Source organism: Podarcis pityusensis (assembly GCF_964106645.2).
Source record: "Podarcis pityusensis genome assembly, chromosome: 6".
NCBI lineage: Eukaryota > Metazoa > Chordata > Lepidosauria > Squamata > Lacertidae > Podarcis > Podarcis pityusensis.
This window is the reverse complement of record NC_138030.1, coordinates 82,135,656-82,153,791: the sequence shown is the minus strand read 5'-3', so window position 1 is coordinate 82,153,791 and position 18,136 is coordinate 82,135,656. Positions and strand designations below refer to the sequence as shown.

Genomic DNA, 18,136 nt, shown 5'->3' with positions numbered 1-18,136 from the left:
GACTAGTGTGCAAATTAAGCCACTGTATGGAGGCACCCCAATGAAAGGTAGTGGAAACCAGCCAACGGTTTAAGAAAAACTGGATTGTGTGTTGTGGGGTATTTATAACCCTGGAGCAATAGTCTGTGCCAGAGTGATGCAACAGGAGCCCCAATATATTTGGATTTTGATTGTGTTATGTAAGGCATTTTGGAGTTCCTTCTGGGTCAAAAAGCAATAATGAAGTCAAATGACTATTTTGTGTGTACATTTGTGCAGACTTGGCATTCAGCTCGGTCACCTATTTAGTAGATGCAAGCATTGTCTCCCATAACTTTTTCTTGCAGACAGACTAGGAAGATCTGCAATGGGAACATGTTTAGAAATGCCCTGGCTAATGCCCAAGAAAATGTGCCCCTGCTTTCCCAAAGCTGAGACTCAGGCTGAGTGTGGGAGGGAGTTACACAGCCCTTAAAAGTAACAAACCACACTATACTATCCATATAAAAACAACATGGTTTTTTTGGTAGAATTTCCAGGCAACACTGGGCATTTTTAGCTAGTGCTTAATATAGGTTTTCTTGTTGAGAAATGTCTTATTTTCATACTTTTCATAACTGGGGATTTGTGGGCGGATGTGGCCCCAAGAACTTGCCCCCTTTTTGCCTCCTGCTTTATAAAAAGGAAAACAGAACTAACCATGTAATATTTGTAATTTTGGTGTCAACATTTGGGCATAGCTGTCAACTTTTCCCTTTTCTTGTGAGGAATCCTATTCGGAATAAGGGAGTTTCCCTTAAAAAAAGGGAAACGTTGACAGCTATGCATTTGGGGGCTATGTAGGTCACACAAGCAGAAGAAGAAAAATTGAACAATATGTTTCCCAATATCCAAAATGAAAGATATCTTTCATAAAAGGGGGGCATGCACTGCTGTATTATGTGAACAGAATTGATAAGCTCAAAGATTCAGTTGCCAACTCCTTTCCAAGGAAGGGGAAAATAATACTGGGAGCAATTATACAGTGGTATCTTGGTTTTCAAAAGTAATCCATTCCAGAAGACCGTTTGAGTTCCGATACATTCAAAAACCGGAAACTCAATATGGAAGCCTCAATACAACATGGAAAGCTCAAAACGGAAGCTGCATGGCACGTTCAACTTCTGAAAAGTGTTCCAAAACTGAAGCATTTACTTCTGGGTTTGCGGCATCCGAAAACCGAAATGTTCATCAACTGAGACGTTCAAAAACCAAGGTAACACTGTAGCTAGTTAGAGCTGTTTGGGAGGAAGGCCTACCAATGAATTTATTCTCATGTCTAAAGTAGAAGTACTCATTCCTAAGTCACAAAGAGGCCCTCTTGGATGAGACTAAACGTCTAGCTCCCACTGAAAATGAAGAGGGTTTGGACCAATCTTCTTCCACTTTGGAAAGGGTACCGCTTAGCAGCGGTCATATCAATAAATTATTATTTTATTTTTTAAATTAAATTTATATACTGCCCTTCAACCCCACCTCCAGAGGAAAGTAGAAGTTGAGATCATCAGTGTTAGTCATTTCAAAGTTGAAAAAGAAATAGCACTTCCATCAAAGAGAATATATTAGATATTTGATGGGAAGCCCAATAATTCAGGAGCAATTAGATGGGTCCTCAGAGCAGGAAACAGATACGGAACTGCAATCACCACAAGAGGAGCAATCAGAGGAACAAGAGACCACAAGACAAGGAAAGGTTGCGTCTTTCAACGTGAAGACATTGACCCGAGTAAGTGGAACACACGAGAAGTGGAACAGCAAGCAAATTGCATGATTTCAAAAGTCTATCAGGGCCAAATTACATTTAGATTCTGTCTTCTGCCGATGCAAATGGAATTACAAAAAAAACCCAAGGTGATTTTTTTGCCCACCCATGCTTTTTTGCTGTATTGTATAGATATTGTATAGATATAAAACGGGACGCGGGTGGCGCTGTGGGTAAAACCTCAGTGCCTAGGACTTGCCGATCGTATGGTCGGCGGTTCGAATCCCTGTGGCGGGGTGAGCTCCCGTCTTTCGGTCCCAGCTCCTGCCCACCTAGCAGTTTGAAAGCACCCCTAAGTGCAAGTAGATAAATAGGTACTGCTTTATAGTGGGAAGGTAAACGGCGTTTCCGTGTGCTGCGCTGGTGCTGGCTCGCCAGAGCAGCTTCGTCACGCTGGCCACGTGACCCGGAAGTGTCTCCGGACAGCACTGGCTCCCGGCCTCTTAAGTGAGATGAGCGCACAACCCTAGAGTCGGACACGACTGGCCCGTACGGGCAGGGGTACCTTTACCTTTACTTATAGATATAAAACAATAACACACAATGATGTACGTTATTAGACTAGCTTAGGCTGGCATAAAAATATGCAAGCTTCCAAGCGGACTATAAAGAGAGCAAAATATTGCCGCCACTGCCGCCCCAATCTCTGAGCGATGTGAGATTCTAGGGGTTCACCTGAGAAGTATAATAGCAGGAGTTGTCGAAAGAGATCTGGGCTAAAAGTAGGCTAAAGGCAGAAGGCAGAGCAAGTGATTTCTGCTTGAATCCCAGGCTTGGACTGTGGGAGAAGCAAGACTTTCTAGCGTGTTAATACTGTAAGCCCCTTCAAAATATTTTTTTTTAAATAATATTTATTATTTTTCCAAAAACACTAAAAGAAAAAAGAAAAAAAAGAAAAAGAAAAACAATACAATACAATACAACACATCAAATTAACAAAACAAGCCTAAGACAATAAAATAAATCAACCAGTTTCATTATCCCATCTTTCATTCACTTATTTCCACGACCTCCTCACACCTCCCTTTTTGTATTCCACTTCTGTTAATTATTCTGTTAATTCTGTTAATTATTTCAGCAATTCCTTTCCATCCTCCTCTGTTTTCTATCCTATAATTATCTTAACTCATTCTAACCTTATTTTTTTCCTTTAATACTCTATTAACCTATCTGTACTTAATTCCTTATAATATTTCTACTAAAGCCATATAACTTCATTTCAACATTTTTCTAACATTCATTAATTTTACAATATTTCTGTAGATAATCTTTAAACTTTTTCCAGTCTTCTTCCACCAACTCCTCTCCCTGGTCTCGGATTCTGCCAGTCATTTCCGCCAGTTCCATGTAGTCCATCAACTTCATCTGTCATTCATCCCGGGTGGTCAAATCTTGTGTCTTCCAATACTTCGCGATGAGTATTCTTGCTGCTGTTGTTGCGTACATAAAAAAGGTTCTATCCGTCTTTGGCACCATTTGGCCAACCATGCCTAGGAGAAAGGCCTCTGGTTTCTTCAAGAAGGTATATTTAAATACCTTTTTCATTTCATTATAAATCATCTCCCAGAATGTCTTAATCCTTGGGCACGTCCACCAAAGGTGAAAGAATGTGCCTTCAGTCTCTTTACATTTCCAACATTTATTGTCAGGCATATGATAAATTTTTGCAAGCTTGACTGGTGTCATGTACCACCTATAAATCATTTTCATTAAGTTTTCTCTTAGGGCATTACATGCCGTAAATTTCATACCTGTGGTCCATAACTGTTCCCAGTCAGCCATCATTATATTATGTCCAACATCTTGTGCCCATTTAATCATAGCTGATTTCACCGTTTCATCCTGAGTGTTCCATTTCAACAGCAAGTTATACATTTTTGACAAATTCTTGATTTTGGAATCTAACAATTCTGTTTCCAATTTTGATTTTTCCACCTGGAAACCAACTTTTTTGTCCAAATATTTAATGCTCTATTGTAAGCCCCTTCAAAATAGGCTCAGCTTGCATATTATTATTTGTTTGATTGTTTATTAAACTTCTATAGTGCCCTTCATCTGAACATGGTGGTTTACAATATAAAAGCAGAAAATTATTACAGTAAAAACATAATAGGGGGGGAAAAAAAACCAATTTAAAATACAGGTTAAAAAGCAATTTAAAATGCAGCCTCATTTTAAAAGTAGCCCATGGATCAAAACCATAAGGGTCAGACTGAGTCCAAACCAAAGGCCAGGCGGAACAGCTCTGTCTTGCAGGCCCTGTGGAAAGATGTCAAGTCCCTCAGGGCCCTAGTCTCTTGTGACAGAGCGTTCCACCAAGTCGGGGCCAGTACTGAAAAGGCCCTGGCCTTAGTTGAGATCAATCTAACCACCATGCGACTTGGGACCTCCAAAAAGTTGTCATTTGTGGACCTTAAGGTCCTCCACAGGGCATATACCAGGAGAGGCGGTCCCGTAGGTACATGGGTCCTACACGGAATGTTACAATTAAATATATAAATAAATACATGCCACCATCCATATTCTCTCCTCCCTCCCCAGCCTCCCCTCACTATTGGCCCTGATCTGGTACTCCCCCCCAACAGCCCCCACTCCAGACATTGTCTCTTCCACCTGGTTCCCTCAGTCGCCCCCTCGTGGAGTAAATATGCGCTCGTGGAGTAAATATGGTACATACCGTAAATATTGAGACAAAAGTGCAACACACAGGTGGGAGAGCTGGAGCTGCAGTTAAACTGAGCTGACAGGAGCAGCCGCCATTACACAGCTTGCCTCACTGTTTGATGTTTAAATATACGGTACTAAATGTACCGGTGTTTGAATATTTAATAAAATATCAAAGTTGTTCTGTTTTGTGTTTAAAATACGGTATTTATTTCTTAATTTTGGGCTCAAAAAATAGGGGTCATCTTATACATGGGGCTGTCTTATACACAGAAAAATACGGTGTACACAATTTAACCAATGCATGTGGTGCCTCAGAACGTAACCCCATGTAAAGGGGGGCAGGGGGCACTGCCTGAGCCATTGAAGGCTTTACAGGTCAAAATCAACACTTTGAATTGGGCTGGAAACTAATTGGCAGCCAGTGGCAGCTGGGATGGGCATTATATGCTCAAACCTTTTTACCCCAGCAAGCAACCTGGCTGCCAAATTCTGCACCAGTTGAAGTTTCTAAACTGTCTTCAGAGGCAGTCCCACTTATAACGTGTTGGAGTAATCTAACCTAGAGGTTGCAAAAGCACAGATGACAGAAGTTAGACTATCCCTGTCTGGATAGAGGCACAGCTGGGCCAAAGCTGATGAAAGGCACTCTGTGCCACTGAGGCCACCTGAGCCTCAAGGGATAGCAAAGGATCCAGGAGTATCCCCAAGCTATGTACCCTCCCCTTCAGAAACAGTGTAACCCCATCAAGAGCAGACCACCTCCCAGCAATTGCTTGAATTGCAGCAGGGGGAAATGACCTCTTTGTTTAAGTTGCTAATGTAAACATAGCCTGACAGAGAAGAAAACCATCTAATTCTGCAGGAAATGCAGGGACGCTTCCCTGTTTCCAATGTGGGCAGACAGAGAAGTGTACCCACCTTAGCAAATGGGGGACTTCTGTCTGCAGAGCTATACTTTGGGGGAGAGATGACTGTAATAATCAGGGCCAGCTCAGAGCATTTTGCCACATGAGGCAGAGCCCACTGATGGCAGTGTTCTTCACCTTAAGCACTGGGCTTCCACTCCTGTTTGCCAACAGCTGCTACATGAGTGCCTGGAGGCGGTTGGAGGATGGATGGCGGCTAACAGATTGAGGTTGAATCCTGACAAGACAGAAGTACTGTTTTTGGGGGACAGGGGGCGGGCGGGTGTGGGGGACTCATTGGTCCTGCATGGGGTAACTGTACCCCAGAAGGACCAGGTGTGCAGCCTAGAAGTCATTTTGGACTCACAGCTGTCCATGGAGACACAGGTTAATTCTGTGTCCAGGGTGGCTGTCTACCAGCTCCACCTGGTACGCAGGCTGAGACCCTACCTGCCCATGGACTGTCTTGCCAGAGTGGTGCATGCTCTAGTTATCTCCCGCTTGAACTACTGCAATGCGCTCTACGTAGGGCTACCTTTGAAGGTGACCCGGAAACTGCAATTATTCCAGAATGCGGCAGCTAGACTGGTGACTGGGAGTGGCCGCCGGGACCATATATCACTGGTCCTGAGAGATCTGCATTAGCTCTCAGTACATTTCCAAGCACAATTCAAAGTGTTGGTGCTGACCTTTAAAGCCCTAAATGGCCTCGGTCCTGTATACCTGAAGGAGCATCTCCACCCCCATCATTCAGCCCGGACACTGAGATCCAGCGCCGAGGGCATTCTGGCAGTTTCCTCATTGCAAGAAGTGAGGTTACAGGGAACCAGACAGAGGGCCTTCTCGGAGTGGCACCCACCCTGTGGAATGCCCTCCCTTCAGATGTGAAGGAAATAAGCAGCTATCTTCTCTTTAAAAGACATCTGAAGGCAGCCCCGTTTAGGGAAGTTTTTAATATTTAATGCTGTATGGTTTTTAACACTTGATTGGAAGCTGCCCAGAGTGGCTGGGGAAACTCAGCCAGATGGGCGGGGTATAAATAATATATTATTATTATTATTATTATTATTATTATTATTATTAATATTATTATTATTACATAGTGCCACAGTACTGCGAGGTTTTGCCAAAGTCACTTGGTGAGACAGAAATGATGAGACCAAATCCTGTGAAGGAAGTTTGAAAGAGCTGGGCTCTTTTAGCCTGGAGAACAGATGGTGAAGAGGAAACACGACCAACACCTTCAGATATTCGAAGGGCTGCCACTTTGATAATGCAGCGAGGTTTTCCCCCTCCTGCTCCATAGCAGAAGACCAAAAATGATGGGTTCAAAAGAAAGAGATTTTCAGCTCAACTCTAGGGAGGTCTTTTTAATAGTACAAACTCTTCAACAGTGGATCAGTCCTGCTTTGGAAGGTGGAGAGTGGATTCTCCTTCATTAGAAGACCTGTGAATATTTTGGCACGTGGGTCCCCTTTCCCAGCAGGAAAGAGGAGCTTTTAAGCCATGTTCTGGCAACTCCTGCAGCCAAACCAGTGTCAAATGCATCGGTCTGCTTTCCTTTGGGCCACATCAGCAAGGCTGATAGGTGGGCCATGTAATCTGGGCAGCCCAGGACCTCCATACATACCGCTCAGACTGGCTAAAGCAACAAAAACAATGTGGGAGGCAGCCCAGCAAAGGAAGAATGGATACAAGAACCTATTGAATATGCAGAAATGGCAAAACTTACCAGAAGAAAAAGAAATCAAGATAAAAAAAATTATATACATAAAAGAATGGAAATGGTTTATTGAATAAAAACAGATAAAAACATTGGCAGGATTATTGTAATAACCCGCAGTTTCATAAGAGTATATATTTAGAGAAGATGAATAAATGAGCAAATTAAGTTAATTTGCATATGCAGAAATTAAAAATCAATTTAAGGAACCACAGAAAGAGGGAGAAGGAAGTCAGGTTTTGAAATAAAAAAATTCCTTCCAGTAGCACCTTAAAGACCAACTAAGTTACCAAGAACTAACTTAGTTGGTCTTTAAGGTGCTACTGGAAGGAATTTTTTTGTTTTGACTATGGCAGACCAACACGGCTACCTATCTGCTCATACCAAGAACTAACTTAGTTGGTCTTTAAGGTGCTACTGGAAGGAATTTTTTTGTTTTGACTATGGCAGACCAACACGGCTACCTATCTGTAACAGGTTTTGAAATGTTGTTGATTGTAAAATTAGTGAAATGTATAAACTTGAAAACTATAAATAAAGACAAACAAACAATGTGAGAGGCAGCAGTTACGCGTTACCAGTCTCTGTGACCACAGAGTCAGCTTCACCTGCTGAACAGCAGCCTGAAAGGAGAGAAGGCAGAGTGACTCCACCTGTAGCTTATCAGCATTCAGGGACTCAGAGGAGAAGGCGCTGATCAGAACCAGCTGTCTTCAGCTTTCTTCAGCAGACCTTCCAGCCTCAGTCAGACACTGGAAGCAACACTTGTAGTTCCAAGTTCTACCTTCCTGCTTATTTTGACCATTGGATTCCCTGACCCCTGGACCATCTGACCACATGGAATTGCAGTTTGTCTGACCCTAGGCCTGGACCTGACTTTGGATGCTGAGTCTACCTCCAGGCAAGTACACCTCAGTGATTCTTCTGGTTGGCTAGTCTCCCACTCCACGGAGCTCTGGTCCTGGTTGCCCAGCAAGAGACCACAACAACAGCAGGCACTGTAATTCTCCTACAGTTTGAATTCTCCCCCATTGTCTCAGGTCTTCTGCAACCTTTGAGGTCCCTTCCAACTCTTTGGTTATATGGCTGGATTAAGGCTGTGTGTACATTACCATTTACTCTGGTTTCAGGATGGGCCTGCAGCTGGTATTTGAAGCCGGGTACACACAAAGTTGGGACGCGGGTGGCGCTGTGGGTTAAACCACAGAGCCTAGGGCTTGCCAATCAGAAGGTAGGCGGTTCGAATCCCCGCGATGGAGTGAGCTCCCATTGCTTGGTCCCTGCTCCTGCCGACCTAGCAGTTCGAAAGCACATCAAAAGTGCAAGTAGATAAATAGGTACCGCTCCGGTGGGAAGGTAAACGGTGTTTCCATGTGCTGCTCTGGTTTGCCAGAAGCGGCTTAGTCACGCTGGCTCCCTCGGCCAATAAAGCGAGATGAGCGCCGCAACCCCAGAGTCGGCCACGACTGGACCTAATGGTCAGGGGTCCCTTTACCTTTACCTTTACCTTTACCTTTACACATGAATTTAGGCACAATCCATAAATTTCCTGTAGCTTCCTGAAAAATACCGCTGTTTTACAATTTTCCCCCTTAAACCAGCTTCCATCTGATTTGAAAATGCAAGCCATGTTTAAGCTGAGATTTGAAAACCTTGGAGAAATCCATTGTACATATACAGACGGCAGCTTCACTATACAGTAGTATAGTATAAACCACTGTGCCCATTGGACTTGCTAATCGGAAGGTCGGCGGTTCGAATCCCTGCAACGGAGTGAACTCTTGTTGCTCGGTCGCTGCTCCTGCCAACCTAGCAGTTCGAAAGCACGCCAGTGCAAGTAGATAAATAGGTACCGGTGTGGCGGGAATGTAAATGGCGTTTCCATGCGCTCTGGCTTCATACACGGTGCTCCGTTGTGCCAGTAGCGGTTTAGTCATGCTGGCCACATAACCCGGAAAGTTGTCTATGGACAAATGCCGGCTCCCTCGGCCTGAAAGCGAGATGAGCGCCGCAACCCCATAGTTGCCTTTCACTAGACTTAACTGTCCAGGGGTCCCTTACCTTTACCTTTATAATAATAATAATAATAGTAATTTCTTTATTTATACCCCACCCATCTGACTGGGTTGCCCCCACCTCTGTGGGTGCCTTCCAACCTATGTAGAAACACAATAAAACATGTTAGAAAGCTTCCCTATACAGTACAAGACTGCCTTCAGATGTCTTTTAAAGGTTATAGTATAGTTACTCATCTTGACATCTGATGGGAGGGTGTTCCACAGGGTGGGTGCCACTACTGAGAAGGCCCTCTTCCTAGCTTTGATCATATTAAACCAGTGCTTAAGGATCTGCCCTGGGTACCTGTTTGGTTCAGAGTACAATTCAAAGTGCTGGTTTGAACAGTGAGATTGAGGCCAGACTACTTGTTTCCAGAAAATCTGTACAAAATCTGTACAGAAAATCTGTACAGATAATATATGGGGGCTTTTTCTGGGTGTTCTCTACTTTCAAAGATGAGGTGGAAAAATGACCTCCTCTGTTGTAGCTCCCAAGTTTTGAATGAACTCCCCAGCTATGTTTGACAGGCATCTAAAATATTAAAAGTTTAGGTGCCGGTTGAAAACACGTATCTTATCCCGAGCCATTGGCAGCTAATTCTCAATATTTGGTGGATCAGGGAATAGCTTCCCTGGTATTTTTAAGTTTCTGGTAGTATTTTGGTTCATTTAATTAACTCATTATTATTGCTTTTAGTCACTGCTTTTTTAAATTATTATTTTGTATTGTGAGTCTCCTTAGAAACCTAGAAGACCTTGAAAGGTGGGACCAAAATTTTTTAATTTGTGAATAAATATTGGGTGTAACTAGATGTTGTTCACACATAGCAGCTGGTGCTGAAAAGAAAGCAGGAGGTTTGTGTCTTCTCTCCCCCCCCCAAAAAAATGTCTAGTAAAATAGAAAGTGTAACAATATCGCATTGAGCTGCCCCCCACTCTTCATGGGTAGTGTCTGGGGTGTGTATAATATTTTTATTAATATACTTGAATCATTTACATCCTGCCTTTCAAAAATGAACTCTTTTCAAAGCAGCTTGCATAAGTAAAACTTCAAAACAACGATTAAAACAGCATCAAATAACATAGTTTTTAAATGCACCTTCCAAAATCTGAAATGGCAAAATGGGGACAGTGTTCTACCAGAAACTGGTATTAAAAAACAGACTTTGGCCAGTAACTAGGGGCCCCTGGACGCGGGTGGCACTGTGGGTTAAACCACAGAGCCTAGGACTTGACGATCAGAAGTTCGAATCCCCACGACGGGGTGAGCTCCCGTTGCTCAGTCTCAGCTCCTGCCAACCTAGCAGTTCGAAAGCACACCAAAGTGCAAGTAGATAAATAGGTACCGCTCCAGCGGGAAGGTAAACGGTGTTTCCATGTGCTGCTCTGGTTCTCCAGAAGCGGCTTAGTCATGCTAGCCACATGACCCGGAAGCTGTACGCCAGCTCCCTTGGCCAATAAAGCGAGATGAGCGCCGCAACCCCAGAGTCGGCCACGACTGGACCTAATGGTCAGGGGTCCCTTTACCTTTAGGGGCCCCTGGAGTATTTTGTTTCTTCTATTTCTCATCTTCTGGCATGAGTGCCATTGGTTGTGTAATTAAAACAGCATCACCCACGCATAGGAGGAAGGTATTGGTATGCTCAGTGAACCTCCAAGGTTTGCACAAGTACAAAAATATATTGGACGTCAAAAGATGGGAAGGATCCCCAGAGAGTTCATTGAGACTCAAAGTGTGCATTGGGAATGAGATTTTGGCCAATGGTAAAGGGTGAAATGTTGTATGGGAGTGGGATGGGGAATGGACAGGAGGGTTTTGAAGGACTTCATAGCCGAAAGCCTGGAAGAGTGAACTGAAGCATCTCCTCACTATTTTGTCTTGTTTTTGGAGCTCTGACCGGTGCAGCTCAAATGTTTGCGTGTAAAATTTGAAAATTATTCTTATTTATGCTATGGGGTGGAGACCCACAAAGTGGCTGGACATTGCACACCCATTAGGGACTCCTCTCTCAATGAAAATCCTATGTAGAGAGTTAATTCTTCTATCTCTTAACACTTAAAATAATTGCTTTATTTGCCCAGCCCATTTTTAAAAGATCTATTGTTCACACGTGCAAAGTGTTACTATCGGGGGCTCTTTAATACAACCCTGGGGGACAGTAACTGAATGGAGCGTTGCATTGAGGAAGCGGTGGGTGGGGAAGTCTCGGAAAATACTGTTCCAGCATGCAGTTTGGGGGCGCCGTTTCTCTCCAGTGGGCAGAATTCTTCACAAAACCAGGGGAATCAAAAGAGACTCCAGTCCAGTTTGTGGAGAAATCTGTACCAGGTTTGAGACATCGCCCAGTGCGGCTGGAGTAAAATCTTCCCAAGCACAAATGCCTTTTAAGTGGAACTCGGTTGGTAGGTTTGCGGTGCTGCGTTTGGCAAAGGGCAGAGTCAGAGATGGCATGCAATGGACCCTGTGCCTTGACTGTCAGCCTGCGGTTAGGGCAGAAGTAGGAAGCAATACATCTCAACCCCTGCCCCGTGGATAACTGGCAACTTTAAAGAAGGATGCTCCATCAAGACGAATATGACTCATTCAAAAACTAACTCTCTCCTCATCTTCTACCTCAGTTTCTTGCTGCTTGTTCACTTAAAAAGTAAGCATTATTTTGTCTGTCTCTTCTGTCATTGTGTCTAGGTAAAGAGATAAAACACTTCTAGCAGAAATCTCTAAAGATGATAAATGTTGGCAGGCAGGCAGGGTAAGGGGGAGAGAGACCTAAATGTCAAAAGTATGTTTTCTAAGTTTTGGAAAACTTATAATACAGATGGCTTTGGGGCCATGGAACTTTGAGATGCTCAGCAAGACAAACATTTTTGAACAAATGATTATTTCAAAAGACGACCCTCCTGAAATACTCCTGTGTTCTTCAGCAGTGTTGAACTTTGTTGTTATTAGACATGTGCTAAGGCTCAAGGTTTAAAATGTTAAATGGGTGGTTAATATATTTCTTTTTTTCTGCATTCTATTGCAACTTATTAATCTGTTCATCACATCTGTTTCTGACATTTGACGCTCTCTTGGATTGCCGTTTGCTTAAAAGCCATGCCACAGAAATCTGAGGACAGCAAAACCTTGGAGAAAAGCTTCCACAAAATGTCACAGGGCATTTAATTTTTCTCTCTCTTGTAAATACAACCCTTCCATTAGGAGGAGAAAGGAAGTGTCCATTATTGACTTTTTTTTTACCTTTTCAACAAACTCCCACTTTATAGGGTGGTGTGAAAAAAGCTTTTGAAATGGGTTTTCTTTCATCATTTTGTCAGAACGATGACAGTACGTACAACATGAAATTTAAAGTGGGCTCAGCTGGCAGGGGATGATCTGTGTTTATGAAGGGAAGGTTCTATTGAACAGGTTTTGAAACCAACAATTGGTGTGTGCGCGCTTCTTCTGTGTCTGTGTTTTTGTCTGAAGGGGCTGTGTGATTTGTTGCCTGCCGAATGTGAATCTTAATCAGGCAGGCTTACAGCAGCTGCCATTAAGCAAGAAGACTTGGCATTAGTACACAATGCCTTGTAATCTGGGTCACCTTCTGTTGCTGCCTGCATAAAACTGTTGTTACCCACATAGTTTTATAGTGCCGATACTGGGAGTTATTAACATGAGGCAGATAAATCAATCAACAGAAGACAAAACTTTAGAAAAGGCATGCGGTTATGGGTAACTTTTTGAACAGTGCTAACCTCAAATTGGCCTGGGGGCCAATTTTTATCTCGTACTTATCTCGTATTGAAAATTACAACATACATTTGATAATGCATTACACATTTTTAGTAGCATAAATGCCTCGTTTCTCTTAACTAAAGCATATACTAATTTAAAAGAAACAAATTATAGCAAAGCGGTTAATATTATTAATAGTTCATGTCAGCCTTCCAAAACCCTATAAAAAGGTTGCAACTAAGCCATAAATTTAGATTTCCGTTATGTCTTAATCTAACATTGCTTAGTTTTGTTGACTGTGATAACTTTATCCATGTCTTTTGCATTGGATGTTTTAGAATTTCCCCAATTCTTAGCAACGGCAAGTTTAGCAACGCAACATGTGCCTATGATACGTGCTTATTCACTTACTGCCTTTCTCATGCTCACACATAGTGTCTGACAAGCCACACATTGTCTCTTCTCACACTTGTGGGCACACAGACATACCATACCCTTTAGCAGGCAAATAATAGACCATGCCCACTGTTGTTGTTGTTTAGTCGTTTAGTCGTGTCCGACTCTTCGTGACCCCATGGACCAGAGCACGCCAGGCACTTCTGTCTTCCACTGCCTCCCGCAGTTTGGTCAAACTCATGCTGGTAGCTTCGAGAACACTGTCCAACCATCTCATCCTCTGTCGTCCCCTTCTCTTTGTGCCCTCCATCTTTCCCAACATCAGGGTCATTTCCAGGGAGTCTTCTCTTCTCATGAGCTGGCCAAAGTATTGGAGCCTAAGCTTCACGATCTGTCCTTCCAGTGAGCACTCAGGGCTGATTTCCTTAAGAATGGATAAGTTTGATCTTCTTGCAGTCCATGGGACTCTCAAGAGTCTCCTCCAGCACCATAATCCAAAAGCATCAATTCTTTGGCAATCAGCCTTCTTTATGGTCCAGCTCTCACTTCCATACATGCGTTTATGGGTAACCATGCCCATTACAATATCTTAAATTGGGTTCTAGAAAAGGAACATGTGAATGCATAAGAGAACTGCATACACAGCCTGAAGAGACAAGCCAAGTGAGTTGGATGGCTTGTGTCCTCGACGGATGAAACTTCGGTAGTGAAACAGAAAGCAAAGCTGCACTATATGTGTGATTCTGTTTCACTGGATTCTTGCCATACTCAAAATGTCCCCTCTAAAGCTCAGTGATTCACACGTCGCCTTCCAACTCAGAAACTTTTGCACTTATGTTGTTGTTGTTTGCACTTGTTGTTGTTGTTGTTGTCGTCCATTGGGTCACTCTTCGTGACCCCATGGACCAGAGCACGCCAGGCACTTCTGTCTTCCACTGCCTCCCGCAGTTTGGTCAAACTCATGTTCATAGCTTCGAGAACACTGTCCAACCATCTCGTCCTCTGTCGTCCCCTTCTCCTTGTGCCCTCCATCTTTCCCAACATCAATACAGGCTAAATTATTGCACAGCAGAAATGCACTTAACATAGCAAGGGGCGCTGTACTAACTTTACCACCACATCAACAAAAGGATCAAGGCGGAGGATTCCCCACTGGCAGCTTTCTCCAGACCATGTTGCATGGGAAAGCACTTGAACGTTGCTACCACGGCACTCTTTCCCCGAGATCTACCCATGAACTAGATCCAGTTCATGTTCTCTCAAATCACTACCCCATTGACAAAGCCAACGATGATGGGACCAAATAATAAAATGCGGCCTAATTTATGGGAAGGCTGCAGGGAGTTGCATGGAAATGGAAGAAGAGCCTACTGTCCTACTTCTGCTTTTGAGTCTCGAGCAGTAGAAGATGTTGCATGCTTTTCATGTATGCAACTCTTGTTCTGTCATGGGACCTGCTCAACTTGAGCAAAAATAGAGTTAATGTATATATGAATAGGGAGCGGGTGGCGCTGTGGGTTAAACCACAGATCCTAGGACTTGCCGATCAGAAGGTCGGCGGTTCAAGTCCCTGCGACGGGGTGAGCTCCCGTTGCTCAGTCCCTGCTCCTGCCAACCTAGCAGTTCGAAAGCACGTCAAAGTGCAAGTAGATAAATAGGTACCGCTCCGGCGGGGAGGTAAACGGCGTTTCCGTGCGCTGCTCTGGTTTGCCAGAAGCGGCTTAGTCATGCTAGTCACATGACCCGGAAGCTGTATGCCGGCTCCCTCGGCCAATAAAGCGAGATGAGCGCCGCAACCCCAGAGTTGGCCACGACTGGACCTAATGGTCAGGGGTCCCTTTACCCTTTACCTTTATATATGAATAGGGAACAATGGGTTGCGTCCAGGTTAAGTTCCCATTCACTAGCCTCATTGCTTTCTGCGGCACATAAATTCAACTCGCTTCCCATCAGAATCCAACCCATTATTTTTGACCGAATTGTATGAGCCGCTCCAGATGTCTTTCTCTTTTTTGCATATTCATGATTATTTGTGCTCATGTTGCTCTCAGGGCCGTCCCTTGCAATCCCGTTTTCGATGCTGTTTGTGCCTGCAAACGTTTTGGAGTGCTCACCCTGTTTTATTTCCAGTTAGTGCGTATCTTGTAACTTTCTCCTGAAATTCTGCAATTTTTTATACCGCAGTGTTCTGGTTTACTTTTGTTCTACTCTGGTTGCACTATAGCCTTTTCAGACAGTGGTATTGTGCCCTTTGTGGCTGTCTGGCTTTCCATTGGGAAAACTGAGTCAGGAGCTGAGCCCTGGGGAGACTTAACACAAGCTTCAGAAACAGTAGTAGGAAGACGCATGCGTTTCATTAACGCATTGTTCCCAAGATATCATTCTTTTTGACACAAAAGTTCCTCAAGGTAGCTCACACACTGCAAAAGAAATATTGAAACCCAATATGAATCCATAATAATGCACTCTAGAAGTGTACGCATGCTAGGCTCGTAGCATCAAATAAAACACAAGCCTTGTAGTGCCTTATGCATTGTCATGGGATAAAGCTTTCTCAGTCAAGAACCTACTTCACCAGATATATCCAGCAATTGCCAGCTGTAGTGCCTCCTATTTTCCTAATAAGAGAAACTATTGATATGACCAGCTATGACTGTTTCACAGAAATGATTTCGAGACCCTCTAGAAGTTGATGAGCTACAGTTCCATCATCCCAGACCATTGGCTATGCTCAATGGAGAATAAGCTATGGCCCGAAAACATATGTAGGGCTGCCATAGGCAATAACCATCTTCCTCTCAAATTTTAGAGCAAAACATTAGTTCATCTACTGGTTGTTTTTTTGTTTTTTTGTTTTTTGACTAAACAGTTCTGTGTGACCAACAAGTTTTTCCTAATCTTCCTTCCATCGAGCACTAAAAGATAATCCATGCTGAGGAAACCTTCAGCAGCTAGTGTGAAGCGTTCACACAAACAGGGTATGCAATACCGGCACCTCTTTTTGTTGTTGTTTAAAAGTGTGGCACTTATTTAACAACTTCGTGGTGAGTGCCGGCACCTATTTTTTTGGGGGGGGAGCACTGCGAATGTAGTACGAGCCAAATTCTTACACCCGGACACAAATACAAGAATTTTAAAAATCTAAAATGTCCCAAGGGGTTATTGAATCATCTTTTGAGCATGGCTGTCAACGTTTTCCTTTTTTTAAGGGAAATTCCCTTATTCTGAATAGGATTCCTCACAAGAAAAGGGAAAAGTTGACAGCTATGCCTTTGAGTGGTTCGCTCTTCTGCGCACAACAGCTCAAATATGTAACACAACAGAAAAGTCACACATTTTTTGAGAACCTGGTTTTCTCTTTGAGCAACGGACACAACATAGTCTCTGCCGTCCTCACAAAAAGAGACTTTTCTTTCTCTGGGGGGACAGTCTCTGCTGCTTTACACATTCCTAATTAATGTCTAATTATTGTAGTCAGATAAAAGCTCCGCTTACAAAGGGATTTGTGGTTTCTGAACAAGCCCCCTCGCCTACAAGGGAAGATGAACAGTACCAGCAGTTTTGCAGGAAAGGCAGGCCGGCAGGCAGCAAGTATTGTGTGGCTGATGAGTGCTTGAGAAATCTGGTGCTTCAGCTGACCCTCATTAGGTGGATGCAGAATAAGAGCCAGCTAGGAGTGTATTCAACAGGCTTGGACTGTTCCTGTAGGGAAACTGGCTGAGCCTCCCTCTCTCTCTCTCTCTCTCCCTCAGTGCAAGATGTTACAGACTGTGTCCTGGAATACCCTCTCAAATTCAGGGAGGAAAAGATCCCACAATCCTTTCATTTATTGGTGAGGGCGGCAGGGAAAGAAGCCCAGATAATGAGCTGAGACATTTCAGCTCTTCGCTTCCACTTCCATTAAATAGCTCCCCTCATGGTCACACATTCAAATGACATTTTTTCCCACCTCCATCCTTTTGTTTGGGCCGGGAAGGTACGGTATTTCAGCATCCTGCTAACGTACGATTTGGTCCCTCAGAAGTGGAGCTCAGACTAAATAAATGGGCAGCTTTTGAACCGTTGGGTTTATGCGATTCACTTGTGGCAATATCTGGGTCACTGAAAAGGAGAAGTGGGTGGTGGTAAAAGTCACCATTGCCATCCCTCTTTTCTTGGCTCTAAAGCATCTTGCCTGCCTTATGGGGGCGGTGGCGGGGGGAATGAACTACTTGTTTTAAAATGGGAGTTTAAATGCTGCCCACCAGCTTTCGCTATTTCTTCAGCCATTAACCAGAGTTAGCCAACATGGTGGTACCTTCCTGAAGTTGTTGGACTGCAACTCCCATAAGCCCCAGCCAGCATGGCCAATGGGTCAAGGATGATGGGAGCTATAGTCCAATGACACCTGTTGGTAACCATGTTAGCTATTCCTGCGTTAAAATAATAATAATAATAATAATAATAATAATAATAATAATAATTTTTTATTTATACCCCACCCTCCCCTCAGGGCGGCTAACACCAGTAAAATTACAATAAAAACATAATGGGGGGGGGGACAATTTAAAATACAGGTTAAAATGCAATTCAAAATGCAGCCTCATTTTAAAAGTAGCCCATGGATCAAAACCATAAGGGGAGGGAAAACATAAGGGTTAGACTGAGTCCAAACCAAAGGCCAGGTGGAACAGCTCTGTCTTGCAGGCCGTGCGGAAAGATGTCAATTCCTGCAGGACCCTAGTCTCCTGTGACAGAGCATTCCACCAAGTCGGGGTGAGTACTGAAAAGGCCCTGGGCCCTAGTTGAGACCAATCTAACCACCAATGCAACAGCCCTCCCCTCTCCTTTGCACACTGGCACTCGGCTTACTGTTGTCCCTCAGTAACTCCTGTTTTCACAATCTGTGTCCTC

At 43.7% G+C, this 18,136-nt stretch overlaps 1 protein-coding gene across 1 annotated transcript in view; it reads left to right on the top strand.

The window, feature by feature from the left end:
• The first annotated feature begins 11,441 nt into the window (after window positions 1-11,441).
• CRB1 (crumbs cell polarity complex component 1) overlaps window positions 11,442-18,136 on the top strand; it is a 153,470-nt gene continuing 146,775 nt past the window's right edge. Inside the window, exon 1 of the mRNA XM_081010755.1 lies at window positions 11,442-11,777. Within this exon, the coding sequence (XP_080866881.1) occupies window positions 11,708-11,777 (70 nt within the window). The 5' untranslated portion in view covers window positions 11,442-11,707. The remainder of the gene's footprint in view (window positions 11,778-18,136) is intronic.